Raw genomic sequence first — 19487 nt, forward strand, 5'->3', positions numbered from 1 at the left:
AAGGGAGTCTTCATGGCTAATATTGTCCATACCCTCATGTGTCGCAGATACTTCCAGTAGCTAAAGTAAATCCACAGTGACTGGCTGGGGGTAAGAGGATTCCGAATTGAAGAGAGAGGGGGAAGCTCAGGCAAGCTGTTGCTGGCTGTCATTGTGGACTCTCTGATCTGCATCCTCATATATCAGCTAAGGCTTGCTGGAGAGTCCCCTACCTGTACACAGCTCGCTTGTCAGCCTCCAGCTGGGCTTGGGGATCAATGGGGGCACTGGGCACAGGTGTGCTGGCGGTAGCTGAGGGTGCTGAGATGTGGACAGCCTGGGCCTTGGAAGGTGGCTGGGCAGTTGCTGTCATCTGCAGAGAGAAGAAACAGGAAGGCAGATTAGGTGGAGTGAGAAAGGTCTCTCTTGGTCTATGCCAGACCTGGAGGGAGAATGTTGGCAAGAGAGCGCTACATAATAAAGTATATCCATTTATGCATTTGCTATAGTGCACAGTAAAAGCAGTCTTTTCATTTTCTTCAAATGAGTATGTTCTTTAAAAACAAAACAAAACAAAACAAAACAACACGTAGTAACCAGGGAGTGGATGCCAAACACACTTAGAAAACAGAGAATTCTGTTTTATTTTACTGAGACAGGGTCTCCCATAACCCAGGTTAGCTTAAAATTTGTTATGTTTCTGAGGCTCACCTTGAGTGTATGATCTTTCTGTTTCTACTTCCCAAATACTGGGATCGCAGACGTGTCTACTCTGTCTTGGCCTAAGAGATGGCTCTTAATGCGAATGTTGTGATCTTTGCCAGAAGTAGAAAAATAAAAATAAAAACAAAAACAAAACCATAATACAATAAACTGCTTTAATTATGTTTATGAGTCTTTTTTGTATGAGGGGTTTGATTGCATGTATGTATGTATGTATACCATGAGTCTTTTTTATATGAGGGGTTTGATTGCATGTATGTATGTATGTATGTATGCATACCATGTGCATGTCTAGTGCTCTTGAGTTCAGAAGATGGCAGTGCGTCTCTCCTGAAACTGGAGTTAAAGATGGTGGTGACCTGCCACGTGGGTGCTGGAACTGAACCCAGGTTCTCTGCAAGAACATCAAGTGCTATTAACCACCGAGCCATCTCTCCAGCCCCTGTTTATGCGTCTTTTTGTTAGTAACGAATTTGATTAGATAACTTTAAAAGGCAGGGAAAAAAGGCTGAATATTTTTCATTTGGACAGTCATAATTATCCCCTTTTCATGCAAGTCAAGAGGTAACTCTTCAGGTAGTTTTAATGGCTAACTGAATGGCTCTGAAAATTTGGCTTCTATTGGCCACTTGAAGATGAAGTTTTTAACAGACAATGAACAGATGTCTGCTCTTGGTTAGAGCAACAACCTTAGAAAAATCGTTTTCATAGCATGTCATAGGGTTTGGAAGGTATTCCAAGGTCTACAATTTTACACCAACTATACCTATTCCTCTCAGTATAATACTCTGACTTTTCTGTTTAACGTTTCATGTAAAGAAATGGCCCAATATCTCTATATTTTTTTGAAAACCATTATTACAGAACTTAATTATTTTATGTTATATTTCTTTTAGTTAAGTAGACTCCTAGAATGGTATCGACACATGTGTATTATTCTCTATCCACCTATCCCTGATACCAAGATAGCCTTTATCTCAGTGTTCTTGGCCAGAACTCTCTGTCTCTGTCTGTCTCTGTCTCTGTCTCTGTCTCTGTCTCTGTCTCAAGGCATTACTCACTACCCCTGGCACTCAACTGACCATACTTAAATAAAAATGACTGACATTCAACGAGAAAAAGAGTCAACAAATAAATGAATGCATATGCTTGGAAGGAATCAGGCATGTCACAGCTTGGGAGTTCATAATAGGATCTGTGTCCCTGCTTTATTGAAGAAAAAGTATTTTGTGAATATATCACATTATTGCTGTGTGTATGTCCCCAGGACATAGGCAGCTCTTCCTTTTTCTACATATATCTCTGCTTAGGTGCCACCCTTTAAAAAAAAACCAGCTCCCCACACCTGCCCCTTGCTTTTTTTTTTTTTCTGTATATCCATCAGCCTGTCCATAAACACTATGTTTATTTGATTATTCTCTCCCCATACCTCTCTAAAATGCAAGAAGGGTCATAATAGTTACATTCTGTCTCTAGAAGGTATTAAATATTTGTTGAATCAATGAATTAATGAACAGCAGAGGGTAAACGAGACACCATGAATAAAAGCATCTGTGTTTTAATATACTCTGTCCTTTTTTTTTTTTTGTCAAAAAGAAACACCCCTACCACCATGGGATACATGTGCAAACTCAGTGCACAGGAGGCTTGGTACCTCAAGGCCAGCAGACAGCTGTCTGTCTGTTTACTATTCCTTAACTTGACGGAGCTTCTTTTTTCTTAGGATTGGTGGTCTTTAAAGAGATACTACACGAAGGAGGTGTGAGGCAAATGTACTAGACTTCACAATAGAGTAAGGGCACAGCCCATTAAAATGGTGCTCACCTTTACACTCATCTGGGCCTTCGCCCATTAATGCATTTGGGCATGTTTGCAGGCACGTCCAGAGTCCCTCTCACACACTAGACACTGTGCTAGGCTCTGGGCTTACAAGAGCAATGCCTGACAACATGAAAAATTTGGCAAGATTATTAAAATGGCAGAACTGGAAAATATAGTGTAATTCACTTCAGCCAGGCATTTCCCACTGCATGTGGTCTGGTGGACAATGGCATGGCTTGTGAACTGCATCCCCACAGATGACAATTTAAGGACAGATGTCAGCATAGGAGAGGCTTATAGGCAAAGGCTACATGCTTCCTTATTTTGGTCAATTTTTTTCTCAACATTTTTTTCTTGGTGATTTAAAGGCTGTCTGAGGAAATGTTCAACAAATTTATAGATGATAAGAAACTTGGACCCAAAAGATCCTTACAGATTTGGACAATAGGGCAAACCTAATAAGATTATTTTTCATCTAATAAGTTAAAATTGAACACTTCTAAAAATAAAACTCAATCAATAATGTGAGTGCAGAGCAGGGGATACAGGGTTGCCATCAGTGCATTAGCCGATGGCTAGCTCAATATATCCAAGGTGTAATGTATCCATGAACAACAAACAAGCAAGTCCCAACATTAGTGAATGCTGTCTGACGAGGCCTTAAGGGAGCCAAGAGCACAGCGAGGGGGTTAGGATCCTGTTTTCCCTGGGATTAAACAAGTACATGAAGGCACATTCAGAAGACAGCTGACCAGCATGGTGAAGGGATTCTGTAGTTTGTTTCAAGACAACTACACGGAAGGCCTAGAACGTGTAAGCATGGTTTGATAACCAGGGGAAATAGGAAGATATGAGACCCCCCTTTAAATATCTGAGTGAGGGGATTATAATTAAACCCAAGAGTTGTAGAATGCACTCCAGTCGTAAAGAGAACACAACTACATCAACAGAGCTCGTCCGAGGGTGAAATGTCAGCGCTCTGGTACACTCTGCTATGCCCACTAGGTAAATTGTCTGGTGTCCTTGAAAGAATCCATGGAGGCTTTGACTAAGATGAGATTCTAGAGAAGGGTGAGGGAGGTACTTTGCTGTTTGACTGGGGAAAGGCAATGGAAGGCCCTGATGGAATAAAGATGAATGCTCAGAATAAAAATTAAATCAAAATCGGTCATTTGCCGATCTCCTGAGACACCCTCAGAGACTCTTAGAGGGTGGGAGCGACCAGAGCTCGTTTGAGAGGGAGGATGACTCAAATTTATGTGGCTCGTGGGGGCTGATCCAGCCACGTCTGCGTTTCTTTCAGGTTTGGAGAATGAATGTTTATTTCTGAATAGGTGTCTTTTGCTAGCCATTTCCAAAGACCTGGAATTCAAATGGGACCAGCCACTGTTTACAAGGTCAGAGACCCCCAGGAGAATGGGGATAATTTGAAATCAGTTTTAGGGGCATCACAGTCTACAGGGTGGGAACAAGGGGAGAAGCTGGGAGAACCAGGGAGAACCAGGGCAGGGCAGGGCAGGGCAGGGCAGGGCAGGGCAGGGCAGGGTTGTTAAATAGGCTCATGGAACTGCCAGTGAAACTGATGGCTGAAATTTTCGGGAATTTTGTAAACTGGTTGATGTCTGGGTGTCTTAAAATTGGCCACAGTGAGAGGAGCACTTATAGCAAAAAAATTGGTGAATGGTGCAAATCAGGACTAGACCCTCCTCTCCAACCTATGTTTGAAGAGCCCATTGTTAGTTACTAATTAGTACACTAATTCCAGGGTCCTTCCCAAGAGACTTCCACCCACTCTGCTTTCTTTGACATGAGAAGAAACTAACCATACCTATCTACAAGGGCATTCAGTACATTCACAGCTGGTCTCAAATGGGCTACTCCAGACCAGGGCATTTCCTTTAAGGAAAATTCTACCTGTATGGCTCACTGAGGACAAGGCAGGGGACAGCTCTAATGCAGGCATGCAGCATAGTCCTCTTACAAGAAGAGGAAGCTAGGACACAGAGAAGGAGGAAGGTAGAGTTATCCTATGTCCTGAGAGCAGACTAGGGAATCAGAGAAGCCTCAGCAAGTAAAGGAGCCTGGATCAGGCCTGGGGACAATGAACCACTGTTGTTAGCGTTGTTCTTAGTGACAAGTTTTGGGGCAAGTCTCCTGGCCTTATTATATTTCCTAATGCTAGAGTAATACCTATCACACAGCCTGAGGGGAGTAATCAATAGAATAAGATCATGTCTAGTGGACAGGGCCATATGGTGTTGGCTCTGAAGAGGCCCATCTATGTGAATCCTGACTCTTCTTTTAGCTGTGAATCCTTCTTGGAATGAAGACTTTGGGGCTAGTACCTGCCAGCTTCCCTTTCTTGGATGTGACAATCACTAAGCTTCTCTGTGTACCCAAGATGGAACCAGCCTTGCCCAAACCCTAAACCTCAAGGATCCCTGTCCAACTTCTTCCTCCCTTCCTCCCTTCCTTCCTTCCTCCCTTCCTCCCTTCCTCCCTTCCTCCCTTCCTCCCTTCCTCCCTTCCTCCCTTCCTCCCTTCCTCCCTTCCTCCCTTCCTCCCTTCCTCCCTCCCTCCCTTCCTCCCTTCCTCCCTCCCTCCCTCCCTCCCTCCCTCCCTTCCTCCCTTCCTCCCTCCCTCCCTCACCCCTCCCTCCCTCCTCCCTTCCTTTCTCCCTCCCTCCCTCCCTCCCTCCCTCCCTCCCTCCCTCCCTCCCTCCCTCCCTCTCTTCCTTCCTTCCTTCCTTCCTTCCTTCCTTCCTTCCTTCCTCCCCCACTCTTTCCTCTTCCTTCTCTTGCTCCTCCTCTTCTTTTAGCCTCTAAGACATCTCACTAGCTCCCTTGTTCCATTTCTTAAGTGATGTTCCCTGTATGCCATTCTATAAATGGGAAGAGTTGAGGCTATGAAATGCATGGCTAGATATACAGTATCTAGAGGAGCTAAGAGGTCTAACCACTCTGACAATCTTCTTCTGGAATGAGTAGAAGAATTTCTGGATAGCTGTAAGAAAGGCCAGAAAGTGGCACGTTCATGGCCCACACTAGCACTTTATGACACCTCCCCGTTAAACACCTTCCTTCTTCAGGTGTAGCAGGGGAACAGTCAGTGCCCATCAGAGTCTAACTGAATAATACAAGGTTGCAATGGGCTTTCAAGCTGCATCCTGTGCAGTTCTTCAGTCCATTTTACAGACAAGGAAACTGACATTCATGCAGCTGAAGAAACTCCCATAGACCCTTGTTACCTGTGTCTGGAACCCAGTGAATCTCAAGTCAGTTTTCCTGACAATGATTGTGCTGAAAACACTTCTAACTTAGATGGAGCCTAAGTGAAGAGCTGTGGAGGGCTTATTAGCCCAAAGTGGCCTACTGCTCTGTTGATTTTTCATTCTTTTGGAGAACACAGAGGCCCTGTGGAGACCCTGAACTAGGGAAAAAAGCTGGCCTAGGGGCCCTGAGCTCCAAATTGCAGTCAACCACTATTTCCTGCCAGGATCCACTGGGAATTCTGCTTTGATACTCACAGAGGTGGAAGGAGGTAGCCTTGAGTGAGAACCACAACAAAGTCTTCCTAGCATGCTAGAAAGGCACTCTGCATTAGGAAGAGCAGAGGTGTGAGATGTTCTGAGTCACATAAAAGTAGTTTTGAATCTCACCCTTGACTCTGACTGCTGGGAAACTTTGCATATGTAACTCTCCCTTCAGTTGTTTTATCTGAGGAAAAAAGTGATGTTTCCTGCCCCGTCCCCTCCCCTTTTCTGCTGGAAGGGCAGCTGCCCCTTGATGGTGCTGATGAGTGACATCTCAGTGTGGGCAGGACCCCTGCTCTCTGCTTGCATGGCCTGGTAGCGTGCTTCCAGCTACCTGCCAGCTTGCCTTACTCTCCTGTCAGACTGCAGGATGCTTGAGGGCAGTGGCCAGTGCTGTAGCTCCTCTGTCCGAAACAGAGATGATCCAAACTCTACGGAATGCAGGAGGATCTGATGTGGAACAGACAGTACTTCCCATACAATGAATGGTACCTTTCTAGCTGACTCCAATACCTTGGGTCATAACAGTGAGGTCTACAATCTGTGGGCAAATACTGATTGGAGCAGTGGACACCCTGTCAAGATCTGGAGCTGATAGATCTCAGTCAGATAGGCAGAGGTGGGCATCTTCTTTACATCTGTCTGTCTGTCTGTCTGTGAGACTTGGACAAAATTTTCAACCTTTCTGATGCTAGTCTGTAAAATGGGAATAGTTTTTTATGCCTACAGTTAGAAGTGGCAAGAGGGAAATGAGGTCATGCATGGCACAGCAGCTGGAATTTAATAGGCCTCAGCATGGCAGTTGCTATTAATACAATCCATGCACTTTAAAACCTGCGCCCCGCTAGCTAGCTGCCTCCATTCTCCTCTGCCCTTGAGTCCTGTGACATCAGTGTACCTCTGTCGAAAGAACCCACTCCCGGGAAGTGGTGCAAATATGGGCTTAGAAACAGGATGACAGAAACAGACACTACCAAACATGAACTGTCGCTTGGCCAGGTGACTCTTAGTTCCCTTTAGCTCTAGCTGTCCTCTTAATTGAACAGAGTGAATTCTACCTCTCCCCGTTTCGATTATGAGGTCATACAGGGAAGTAAAAAGCAAAGAAAGGATACTAGGCGAGCTTTGTTTCTCAGCAGTTTACGGTATTACTTTTAGTTCTGGGGATGGGACCTAGGCCTTGTGCTTACCTAGGCCTTTTACCCTTAAGTTAACGCCATGGACTGCTAAGCACTATTGGTGCCCTACATCTGCCATATCCTGAGAGGTCCCGGGGCTGTACTTCCTGGGTTCCCTCATTGCACACAGGATTAGTTTTTGTGGATCTTTAGCCATTTATCTCTTCTAGGTTCCTTGCTACAAGCCTTGATCAGCCCATTCCTGTACCTTCTCAGCATAGACTTGTTCCCCCTCCTCTGAGCCTGGCAGGAGACCTGGCAGGAGAAAGTCAGGAAGAGCATTCCTAAAGGAACCCAACAGATTCTATGCAGGTCTGGCCCCACTAAGGGCTGGCTGTAAAGGCTCCAGCCAGCAACTGGCACTCCCTCTAGTGCCAGGAAAAAGCCAGCATGGGTTCATTTTTCTAGCATCCAGAAGACAGTTTAAGGACCTGGGAGGGGGTCAGAGCATGAAGCCATTTGGTAAATGCAGCTGTGGGCTGAACGGGGGTTGGGGGGTGGAGTGGGGAAGCAGCAGTGGGCATAGCCAGTGTTGAGGGGGATAATGGTCCTCAGAGTGCTCAAAGCCTGAGCCTATTCCTTGAACCCCAGCAAGGGGGATCAGCACCCCCCACCATGTTCTCACTCTCACTCTGTACACCCCGGTGCTCTGGGCTGCCTGAACACCTCTGAAAGCTTCCCATGGCTGCCTCTATAGGAAGCGTCTGTACTTCCCCTTCTCTCATGGCAGAGTCCTGACGCTTCCAGGAATCCATTTTTTTCCCCCACACTCGCAGGAATCTACCTTGCTCTGTGCCTTGTCTCTATCCAGTCTTAACATCTGTGACACTGTGGGGCCATCTGCATGGATGGATGTGTTTCCCAACGTTAATATGTTGCTAAATGACTGAATGATGGATAGATTGAGAGAGACTCAGGACAAACAGGATGCTACAGAGGGTGCTCCTTAATGTATCTGCCTAGGGAGGGGGAGCAGCAATAGAATCAGAACCCTGGCAGTGGGGGGTTCCTGAAACAGAAGGCCTGAGTCCCCGCCTCCAGGATCCCTGGGCCAGCTAGCCAGACAAGCGCACACAAGAGTTAGGGTCCTGTGCAATGGGGTGTGGGGGGTCTTGATTAATTAATTAGTTAATTCACATTTCATAGGCAGTGGTTTACAAAGAGTGTTACCAGATGCTGCCTCCCCTTAACTGCATACCTGGTTATCGCTGACAGGAAGCTGTAACAGAGACCAGGCAAGGGAGAGGAACCTTATCTCAGACTTCTCCGTTTTGGGGGACGTGACCACTCCTCACTTCCCATTCATTTCCAAAGGAGTCTTTACTCCTGTTATGGTCCCAAGCCAGCCAGTGATTTCCAACAGACTCTTTAGGGAGCCTAACAGAGTCTGATTGTGTGCATGGGTCTAGTGTGTGTGTGCGTGTGTGTGTGTTCTTAGCTGGAAAAACATATCTGATATGCCTATTGTGTTCCTAATAAAAAAGTAATTAAAGTTCAATCCCACCTGGGCCATGGAGATGTGCAGAAGATGCAGTGAGGAATCAAGCCAGAGCATAGCTGAGCAGATGCCGAGAAACCGCGCCTGGGTTCATACTAAAGTGTTCATAAGCTTCAGAGGCAAAAAGGGCAGAAGTTCCACTTTGCCTCTGCAGAAACAAAGGCTCCATAAGGACAGGAACTCTAATTCTGCACCCCCAGTACACGGCACACACTTGGCAGGACCCGCAGGAAGCACTCAACGTTTGTTACAAAGATGAAGAGACTGGAAGAGATCATTGCTGAAATCATTCGCCTGAATTTGTGTGTTAGATAGCAGCAGGGTCAGACCCAAGATGCCTGAATGTCTGCTGTGGGGCGTGATCCTGCTCTACCAACTCCAAGAACAACAGGAGTCCTGGTGTCTTACTAACCTAGCCCCTCATGCTAAGCCATAGGGACAGTGAGTCTCTTCAAAGGTGGCACGAGAGAGGACACAGCCTGTAAAGTGCTTCTCAACCCTGCTGCTCACGTGGTCACCTGTCCCCTGATTTATTTTAGGCTTTGTATCCTTGGGCCATTAACTATTTTTGTAGCTGTTTAGGGCACTTGTCCTATTTGGAGACAAGAAGATAGACAGTAAGACCTCTTGCTTCTGGTAACTGAGGTAAGAAGGAGGCTAATAAAGGCAAAACCTAAATCAGACCCTGAGCATGTTTTGTCACAAGCTTTTTTTTCCAGTCCTGGGGACAGTCCACCATCTCATATGCAGGGACAGAGAGGGCTCAGCTAGACCCGGAGTTTGCTTTTTCCCTCTATGCAATGAAGAATCCAGGTCTAAAGAAATGGGTGGCCCAAGCAGGCAGGGAGAAAGGTCACTGAATATAAAGGGAAGAAAGGCCCACAACAAAATAAAAGGAAGAGAAGAATATGTTTTGATGAATCAAATCGAGGGAAGGTGGGTCTCCCATATGGTCCCTGGGGTGTTGCCCCCGGGGGCAGAGGGAACTGTCAATCATAGCTACAGAAAAGGCTTAGGGGAACTTTCAAAGCAGATGAATTAACTTTATGCTGCAAAGTGAATGTGTTTCACAGGCAGCTGAGCAGAGGACCTTGCAAGGCAGGGGGCTCCGGGCCTTAAAGAGATGAGAGGAATGTAAAGGACTGTGACAACATCTGAACCTGCTTGCCCGGCACAGCTGCCTGGCCTGGATGGAGGCCATTCACAGCCAGGGGCCCCATCCACCCCCTTCTGCCTTGTTAATGAAACCAGCATGGGGATCCTAATGACTGATCAAAGCCCAGCCAGCTTCCCCAGGCCCGATGCACCCCCGGTTCTGCTTGGAGCATCTGGGCTAGGACAGGGAGGGGAAGCAGGGGCAAGTGGGTCGAGAATGCTTTGTAGCCCCATCTCTGGCTGTCTTACCTTCCCAGTTGCAGAAGGGGGGAAGGCCTCATTTTGACCCTGGAACTATGAATGCAGTTTCCTTGGTCCCTGACATCGTTCTCTTTACTCCAAGAGTCACAGGGGGATAAAGCAGTGGACCTCTGTTTCCATTAAAACTCTGGTTCCATTAAAGGCCTCAAGCAAATGTTTGCCTTCCTTCCTTCTGAAGGGAGCTTCCACAGATGAGCCTGAAAGCTGAGTTCTCATTTTGTCCATCATGCTCTCTCTGATGAACCAGGAAGCCAGTCCCTAGTAAACTGCCAAAGTCCCTCTCAGGGTAAGTATTGTTCTGTCATTCAGCAGCGGGAGCTCCCGGCTACCTGGCTATCCATCGATTCCCGTCTACCCTACGCACACAGTGCCACATCCACCAGGGCTGAGAAAGGACCCATTAAGATCTCTGCTTTCTGGTTGAATGTTCATGTAGCAAGCAGGGCCTGCTGTAAATGTGCAGACAGAGAATTTTAAACATTGACTATCTAACCCAATAGACCAGATGATTTAAATATGTGTCTTGCTTATAAACCAAGACCATCTATGGAACAGTAGATGTGTGTTTATGTTTGAGGAAGAGTAGGATGGAACTTGCTGCTTCCTCTTTCCTTGGTAAGGGCTTGGAAAGGGTAGAGAAGCTGTTGCCTTCACTACTAAATCCCCATTTCCTGGAATTGCTGGTAGAGCTGGGAGACCTTGGCATTGTGGGAGATGCTGCCTATGCATATGCTGCCTGACAAGGAACAGGAGGGCTTCAAATGTGTCTGAGGTGGGAGAGAGAATACAGGTAAGGATATAGGACTAGAAGGACTCACAGGGTGGTTGATCCCATGAGAAGTCTAGAAAATTTATATATATATATATATATATAATACATAATATATAATATACAATATTATATGTGTTATATATATATATATATATATATATATATGAATGCTATGACTTGGAGTTAGAGTTAGTAGGGGTTCTGGGGTAGAAGGAGGTGGGAGCTGTAAAAACCCCAGTGACTATGATGACCAGGCCAGAGTTGCATAAGAACAGAAACAATGATAGGCAAATCACCACGATGCATTGAACTGAGGGTTCATCCATGCACTTCCTATCCAGCCTCCCGGTATACAACATTTTCTTATACAATCCTGAGTTCGAGCAATCCACCTCTATCTCTTCAATGCATAGAATGAGGCACAGCATACTGGAATTGAGGTGTTAGAGTTTTTTAAAAAAAAATTGTTAAGTGATCTGAAGAGAAACCAGAGTATGAGGTATTGTAACTAGACAGCAGAGGGCGCTGCTTCTCCAACAGACTTCAACAGAGAGCTACAGGAAGGAGGAGGTAAGTCTACATGAAGGGTATTACTGTGTTGTTGCTTTTGCCACTTCTAAATATACAATCGGTCTTCAGAACATAATAAACAGAATGACGTCCTTATGAGAAGTCACAGAGTTTCCCCCAGACAAACTCAAACAGCCCAGAGGGGCTAGGAGCCACTTAGCCATCATACCACTTTGGCTTATGCCCAAATAGCATGGGGCCATAACCGTTAATGCTTCTCTACTAAAATGGAAAAGAAAAAAAAAAACTCCGTCATTTTTAATAACTTTATTCCCCAAACTTCAAAATGAAAATTGCCAAGTTAAGAACTTGCCTAGAAAAAAAATTCTAATTTATTATAAAGAAGGTCCGGGGCTTGGGAATTTTTTAATGCAGATTCCTAATTTTCCAAAGTGACATTCTCCTGTGCATTTGAATAGATTATACTCAGTATTGCTAGCCCTTAGCACAACGAGAACATTATTAAAACGATTGCACGGGTCTCTGAGGAGAGGCTCTGCTTCTTGCCCCCTTTCTCATTTTGGGGACTTCATATCAGAGACTGTCCATTCCTTGCCTGTGAAAGAAACTGGGTTTCTGGGGAGGTGACGCGAAGTTCTGTCACATAGGGAACAAAAGTCACAAGATTAGACCTGAAGGGGTAATGAAAGAGTGGGTCTCGTTTCCTGAGAGCCCCCCCGTTTAAGATGGTCCCCGTGTGCCTGACCCACAGTCCTATTATAAGGCCTGGCTTTCCCGAAGACGGTGTCAGAGAGCAGCTGGTTCTTTAGGATAATGACATTACAAGGGAAATAGAGCGGAGTTTTCCCCTGAGGAACTGGGGTTAGCTCTTCAGAGCTGAGAGGGAGGGAGGCAGGGGACCAGCTGTGTGGAATGCTAGTAGCCAAGCATATATACCCCAGCCATAAAGAATGGGGAAAGGGACCCCTGGGCCATTTGACTCCAAAGACTTTTCTTCCAAGGACCAGAAACCTCCATAGCCTCTGGGAACCCTTCTCCTGCTTCTTTCCCCCACTTTATCACTACCTTAACCCTTCTTCCTTAGCCTCCATCTTCAGCCTAATTCTTAAGGTTGAAGAGATCCAGAGAAGGAGTGTGAAGGTCCCATGCAGAGTCTCCCAAGCCTAGAGACTCAAGGGCATGTGCTGGCAGGTCACTGAATGATGAGAGGTTTTGTAGTTTCAGAGAGAGAGAGAGAGAGGAGTCAAAGATGGTTTGCAAAGTGGCCGCTACATCATCTGGCAACTTCCCAGAGGTTGAGAGACTCGGTGCACAGTACAGGTGGTCTGGGCTCACAGTAAGCTGTGGCATCAGCAGGCCATAGGACCTAACGTGAACAAAGTCCCCAGCCCTGTTTCCAAATCTCAATACTAGTTTCCATGTGGTCTGTGAGGGTGACAACGTTTGAAATGCTGGTGTGCAAGGGATAGAGAAGGTCAGAGGATGGTTTCTGCAGCGAAGGTGGATTGGCACGCAGTAGCTCTTCCCTGGGTTAAATGCTGAGTGAGCATTCTAGTGGATGGGATTCACACGACATGTGCCCAATAGGTAATTATCGAACTGAGATGAACTCGCCAGACTAGGGTAGAGAAAGAAGGCGAACACCAGTAAAGGGGGCGTCTCCTGTGAAAGCACAGCTCCAGAACTCAGGCTTTCAGGGACTCAGGGCTGCTGGGAGGCACCCAGAGCAGAGATAAGAAGAGATGGGTCTCAGGAACTGCAGCAGCACAGGCCACACAAGCTAGAAGCTTCCGGGGGGCGGGGGGGGGGGGGAAGGAAAACCAGAGAGAACTAAAGCATTCGGAAGACACTGCTACTGAAGGCCACTGCCACAGAAGGACTCTCAGGAGAGCATGGAGCTGAGGCTGGAAGATAAGGACCAGGGGAGGGGGATTGAAGTCATGGACCAAGAATCCTTCTCTTTCTAGGCAGAAGCCCAGCAGAGCCTTAAGAGATTCTTTAACAGGCAGATGGCAGGGCACCGGTCAGAGCGCTCAAGAGGTCAAGGGAAGGGAGATGTGGTACTAAGGACAGCAGGGATCTCCCAAATAACCTGTGCGCATTGTGTCCCCAGATTGTCACTGTCAATCTTGCCCCCAGCAGTACTAAGGGCACTTAGTATTTTCCAATGTCTACAGGGCGAGGGTGGCAGACAGGTCGATGATCACAACTCCAGGCTATGGTCCTGGCAACAGAATTAATCCAGTCAGTGTCTGAGCCGGGTCTTTTGTCAAGTCCAACTCTTCAAGGATCTGCATGCACCAGACCAGACTCTCGAGAAGCCTCCCCGAGGCTGACAGGCAGGCTAAAGCTGAGTCAAGACTGTGGCCTGGGAATATCCCAGTTCCACACCCACACGAGGTTTTCCAAGGCTGCCGTACCTCCCCACTCTTCCCTGGCGCACTCACCTGGGGGCTGTCCTGGTAGGGTGGGGGAGGGACATTCTGCGTGGCCATCATTGTCAGAGCTGGGGCTGGGGAGGCATGTTGCATCATGGGATTGATTCACATGGAGGATCTGTGGGCAGAAGAAAAGGGGCCGCACAGTTAGTACAGAGTCCAGGCAGCCCAGGGGACTAATCAGCTCTACATTTTTTCCCCTAACCTGGAACACCTGGAGTTATGGGACATGCAGGGACTGGATGCAGGTTCTTCAGGGGAACAAGTCAGAGGCCAGGTGGAAAGAAGTTTGCTGTGCTATTTTGACTCAAAAGAAATAATATTCAAATTATATGTAAAACAATCTGTACCCCTGCAGTGATGCTTGGCTCGGCATCAACTCGGGCCTGGTTGGTAACGGGGAGGCAGTGGGTAGCTTGACCAAGGCAGGCTTGCTTCATCTCTCTGCCTTTGACAAGGGTGCTCCTTGCTCCACTCTTCACCGGCATTCAGACCCATCAGCATTCCCCTGAGCCCATCCGTTTCCAACTTCAAGGCTCAGGGTCTCCAAGCACCTGGCTTACCCTCCCAAGTGTACTCATTACACCCCCTAGTGGTAGCAAAGGACACGGGCCATCAGCCTTCTTCAAGACTAGTCCAGAGGTGGTCTGCGTGGAAGTTTTGGGGAAGGGAAAAAAACAGAAGAGTGCAGACACCAGGACTTTCTTCTGTTTGGGTTCAATATAGAGTTGCCAGTATGTAGAGGCAGAATTACCAAATGGATGGCCTGCTTCTTACATAGGAGACAGGCCATGAGGAAGTGTGTGTGTGTGTGTGTGTGTGTGTGTGTGTGTGTCTTTACAGGTCTTCTTCACTGCATTCCACTCCACCTCATCATCAGTAAATGAGCTGCCCCTTGGGGCCTCAAAATTTCTCCTTGAACTAGACCAGGGTTTGTAAGCAGAGACATCCTGGCAATGCCACCCAGGGAAACTGAATGCCCGGGGAGATGCTGAGTTGCAGTGGATGCCTTGAAATATTTAGAGCCAGCCACTCACAGGCTAGATACTGATATAGCACTGCCCAGCATGGGGAAGGAAAACCTGAAGAACACAGAGAGGGGGAAACTCTCTCCAGGGCAGAGGGGGCTGGTGAGCTAGAAGTCTTTGGGATCCAGTGTTCAGATTTCCCTGTCTCTCCCTGAAGGTACTTGGGGCCTCTATCAGGTCTCCCCTAGCAACCTAAAGGAATAGAGGTGCCATTCAAAAAAAAAAATATTGATCTCAGGAGTGTGTGTGTTTTGTCGTTATGTTGTTGTTGTTTGTTTGTTTGTTTTGTTTTGTTATTGTTCTTTTCAGAGAGGGAAAGAAAGAGCTACCCTGACCTGACCTGAGTCTCCAAAGTACCAGGCATGCTTTGACCTCAAGCACACAAGCAAAGCAGAGGGGTTTCATGCTTCATTCAGCAGATGCTTATCACAGATCCACTCTGTGCAGGGAACTGTGCTAAGGAGTGAGGCAGGATGGGTGAATGAGGCCAGATCTTCTCTCTGGGGTGGGGGGTATGGTTGGTGGAGGGAGGTGATAATTTGGCAGGAAGGAAGAAAGTAAAGTGGGGACCGGTGAGGATAGTGCTGGCCAAGCATCTTGGCTACAAGGCTTGTCCTTCTCTCATTCTGACCCGCCTCAGCAGACTGACCACTGGGCTTGCCTTGTGTCCATCTCAGTGATGGACACTGAGACCCAGGCTATCCTTAGCACAGGAGCCTAGGAGAGAGCAGAGTGTGGGAGTCTCTCTCCTCTGTCAGGAAGACTATCAAGGTTTGTCTTCATTGCCCGGATTTGTGTGGATTGTCGCCAGTCATAGTAAGCAAGGGGAGACTAGAAAGAAATCCATAAGGAAAAAAAGGAAGCAGATTATTTCCTCCTCCTCCTCCTCCTCCTCTTCCTTCTCCTCTTCTTCTTCCTCCTCCTCTTCCTCCATGCTAGAGATGGACTCTAGGACTTTGTGCTGTTCTAAACATGTACTCCACCACTGACCTACACATCCCTTGCCCAGAGGAAAATGTCTTGAGATACTAGAAAGACCTTCAAAATGAAGACTTCTGAAGAGAGCTAGGTGAGGGGCACACATACTCCTAGCACTTGGGAGGCAGGTATAGTGCATTTCCAGGCCTCTAGGGTCTACATAGTAAGACCCTGTACACACACACACACACACACACACACACTCACACACTCACACAGATACACACACACATTCCCCAAAGACGATACTAAAACAAGTATATGAGTTCTCTCTTTTAAAACCCGGAAGAATAAGGAAATAGAGATCTTGAGAGATGTTAAGAACTCTGGAAGATAAAGTAACTTTGACTGGGCCTTGGTTCTGGAGCGCGGGGTGGGCCTGGCAGAAAGAGAGAGCCTGGGAGTGAGGAGTGCCCCAAAGCACCAATCTTTTTCAATGACTGAAAAGGCTGCAGGGTTGTAGTACCAGAAATCTCCAGAAGAGGGAGCACAGGGCAGAGACACTGCTACAGCAATATCCAGGAAGGTTTTTTTTTTTTTTTTTTTTTTTTTTTTTTTTTTTTTTTTCCCTCAGACGATTGGGGCAACTATTTAACACTGGGTTTGAGTCTTTTGGTAACTTCATTCCGTAAATGAGAAACTCACAGTGAAGGTAAGGCAAAGAAAGCTCAAACAGAAAAATTATGACTAAACAGAAAAGTCATAAATCTCCACTCTTTCCTTAATGCTCCCATAACGAAGGCAAGGGCTGTTTAGAGATGGTGTCACTTGATAATGTCTGTTGCAGAGCAAAGAAGGATAGCTGAGAATCCTAGAATCAACTATCCACGAGGCGAAAGCAGTTTTCAGTTCTGAGCCTGCCAGCTGTACAGCAAGGATGCTAGCTGACTCTGGCTCCTCCCCTTTTCTGGAGTCAACATAAAAGTTCCTAGGCCACTGCTGTTGCCCTCTAAGGATATTTTTTTTTCCTGAAAGAGAACTGGAAGCCACTTTAAAAAAAAGGCTTAAGTTACTTTCTCAGCCTAGACAAGTACAGCCACTTTTGGAAACTTGACCCAGGAGCTCAGTTGCCAAAGACCTCTATGCTCATCTGGGGAGTCTTGCTGTGTCCTTAATCCTTCGCACGCACCCCATCTTGCTTCACCCTGAAGGGGCATAAGCACCATCCTGGAGAGGAATGTAGGGATGTTTGTCATCCTGTCAGATGTAGGGTCTGGATGTAGGGAAGCCCTTTAGCAATAGCTGGGGGGTCTTGGATCTTTAGGGAAACCTGCCCTATATGCTTTCTTTGGTAGCAGAAAGAGGACCAGTTCAGAGTTTTGGGGCTCCAGAGCTTTCTTCAGAGGTTCTGTGGGGTCACTGGCCCTGTCCAGAGACCCTCTCATTTCTGTCATTAGATGTCACCAGGGCATTCAAGGGACCACAGCCAATGCCACAATCAGAGAGCTCTGAGGAACATTTACGCTGGAGAATTGCTTGGTCTGGACTCAGCTGAAGAATTTTCCCTTTAATGCTGAGACCTTTATTACAAGACATGGTGGGGAGGAGTGGTGGTGGGGGGAACCCTATGCAGTACTCAACTCCACAAGATATCCAGGAGGAAGTAATTTGTATCACTGATACTGTCATTGAACTGGTCCAAAGTGCCATTTTGCAGACTCAGGAGCCAAATGAGGTCATGGGAGACTGGGGCCCCAAAGGTGGGTACAAAAGAATCTTCACTCTGAGAAACAGGAATGTACAGCTAAGGGGTGCCCCCTCTCTGTGCCTTCTTAGCACTAGCTCCCCAGAGTCAGTGCCATGATGCCCTCAGACTGGAGCACAAACTCCACTGTGTTGACAAACATAGGCTTAGGGAAAAAATTGCCAAGCTCGTTAGAAGGAGCTCATTAGGACTTGTTGACATGAAACCCATTAGACCAATTAACATTCCATTAACGGCCTGGGGCACCAAGGGGTTAATGCTGCCGGGCAGTAATTGGGCAGGGGTGTAGGGGTTGGGGGCTCAAGGCCTTAAGGATGAGAAACAAAGTCTAATTGGGAACTGTCTGGCCAGCTGGCCTGACAGCATTTGTTCCTGGCCCCTGACCCTAACTGGGACTAAATTGTATCCTAGTATCCGGCGTTGAGGTAGAAGAAGGAAGGAAAGTTCAAATTTGCTCTGACCCCTTCCTGTCATGCTCCTTCACTCCAGACTGGAGACTGGGCAGGTGGATGGCATAAAGAATGGGGGGGGGGCGGGGGAGGCGGGGGCTTCCCGCCCTCTTCAATCCTGAGAGTTCTGTTTTCTTCATCTGTGACATTCTCTCCTTCATTCCCTCTGGTCTTGTTTTATTCATTTTATTTTATATTTTATTTTTGAAACAAGGGTCTTCTTCGATAGCTCAGGCTAGCCTCAGACTCACTATGTTTCTGCCTCAGCATCTGGTTTAAGAGCTGCGTCTTGTACATCACATCTAGTTGATTCGGTATCTTTTTCTAGCTCTGAGAACTGAGAGCCCTCTCCTATTCAGAAACTGGTTTTCTGTGACATTGCCTATTTTTTTTTCTAAGTAGAAAAACACAGGAAGTTTCAAAGCCTAATGTATCCCTGGAGTGTGGGGGTGTTCTGCCTACCTCCGTTAAGAGAGGCCCCCACCCCTAAGGGTTTCCTTGCTTTGGTGCCAATGGAGTCTATAGAAGTCTCACTCCATGACTGGGCCTACAATTCCCCATCTGCAAAACCAGTTGAATAAGATTTACAAAATCCCAGGATCTAGCCTGTGCTTGGGGTCCAAAAGTCTGAGTTCCACAACCTGTAGACTCTCTTGTGCAAGTCACTTCCACGTTTGGACTGTGAAATAAAAGAAGCTTCCAACATCTGCAAAATCATTGCGCAGAATTAGCTCTCCACATATGTTTATTGAATTGAATGCCAATAATTGTATTGTAGCTTCATTCCAAGGGTCAGTCAGTTCTCAGTTTCTCTTCCTCCCCCAGATCACTAGCAAGTGGCGGTGGGGTGGGAGTAGGAGAGGGAGAGCATCCTGAGACTAGCAAGTCAGGAATCCTCCATCATCCTATTCCATAGACTCCTAGGTTATTCCTCCACCTGCATCTCCAAAGCCTCCCCTATCCGAACAGCTGCCCAGACCAGCGGTTCTGACGTCTAGACAGATTTGTAGGAGGCTGAAATAACACTGTGAACACAGCAGGAGGGGGTGAATGACTGCATTAGTAACCTGGCTGGCTTTAGCTTCTCCTTCAGGGGCAGCTGCCTCAACCTGACTCAGCCCTCCACGACCCCCCTTCTTTTCCTTCAGCTACTAGGCTTGTCCCCTGTGACAAATGATGCCAGTTCAGCTCCCCTTCCAAGAAGCCACCTGTAGGTGGCGTTGTGGGGCCCCTCTTTAATTGCATTATATAATATAACCTGTTTACTAAATCAAGTAATCAGTCGCCTCAGGATTTACAGTTTATGATGTGTATAGAGAATTGGACTTTGAGTCAAATTTAAAAACAAATAAAAATGAGAGGCAGCTGTTGCTGATAGTGTGATATTCATCTTTTGGAAACAAATTCACCCCAGTGCTATAAATTATGCCTGGAAAAAA

The 19487-nt window shown here is 46.8% G+C and overlaps 1 protein-coding gene across 8 annotated transcripts in view; it reads right to left on the bottom strand.

Moving 5' to 3' along the window:
• The window catches only part of Pknox2 (Pbx/knotted 1 homeobox 2), a 256364-nt gene that overhangs the window by 63502 nt on the left and 173375 nt on the right, over nucleotides 1–19487 (bottom strand). For all 8 annotated transcript variants that reach the window (NM_148950.3, NM_001029838.2, XM_030244164.1 and 5 more), the window contains 2 exons: nucleotides 13898–14006; nucleotides 213–352 (listed from right to left, as the gene is read on the bottom strand). In NM_148950.3, coding sequence (NP_683752.2) covers nucleotides 213–352; nucleotides 13898–13984 — 227 coding nt within the window. In that variant the 5' untranslated portion in view covers nucleotides 13985–14006. The remainder of the gene's footprint in view (nucleotides 1–212; nucleotides 353–13897; nucleotides 14007–19487) is intronic.

The sequence above is a fragment of the Mus musculus genome, chromosome 9, assembly GCF_000001635.26.
Source record: "Mus musculus strain C57BL/6J chromosome 9, GRCm38.p6 C57BL/6J".
NCBI lineage: Eukaryota > Metazoa > Chordata > Mammalia > Rodentia > Muridae > Mus > Mus musculus.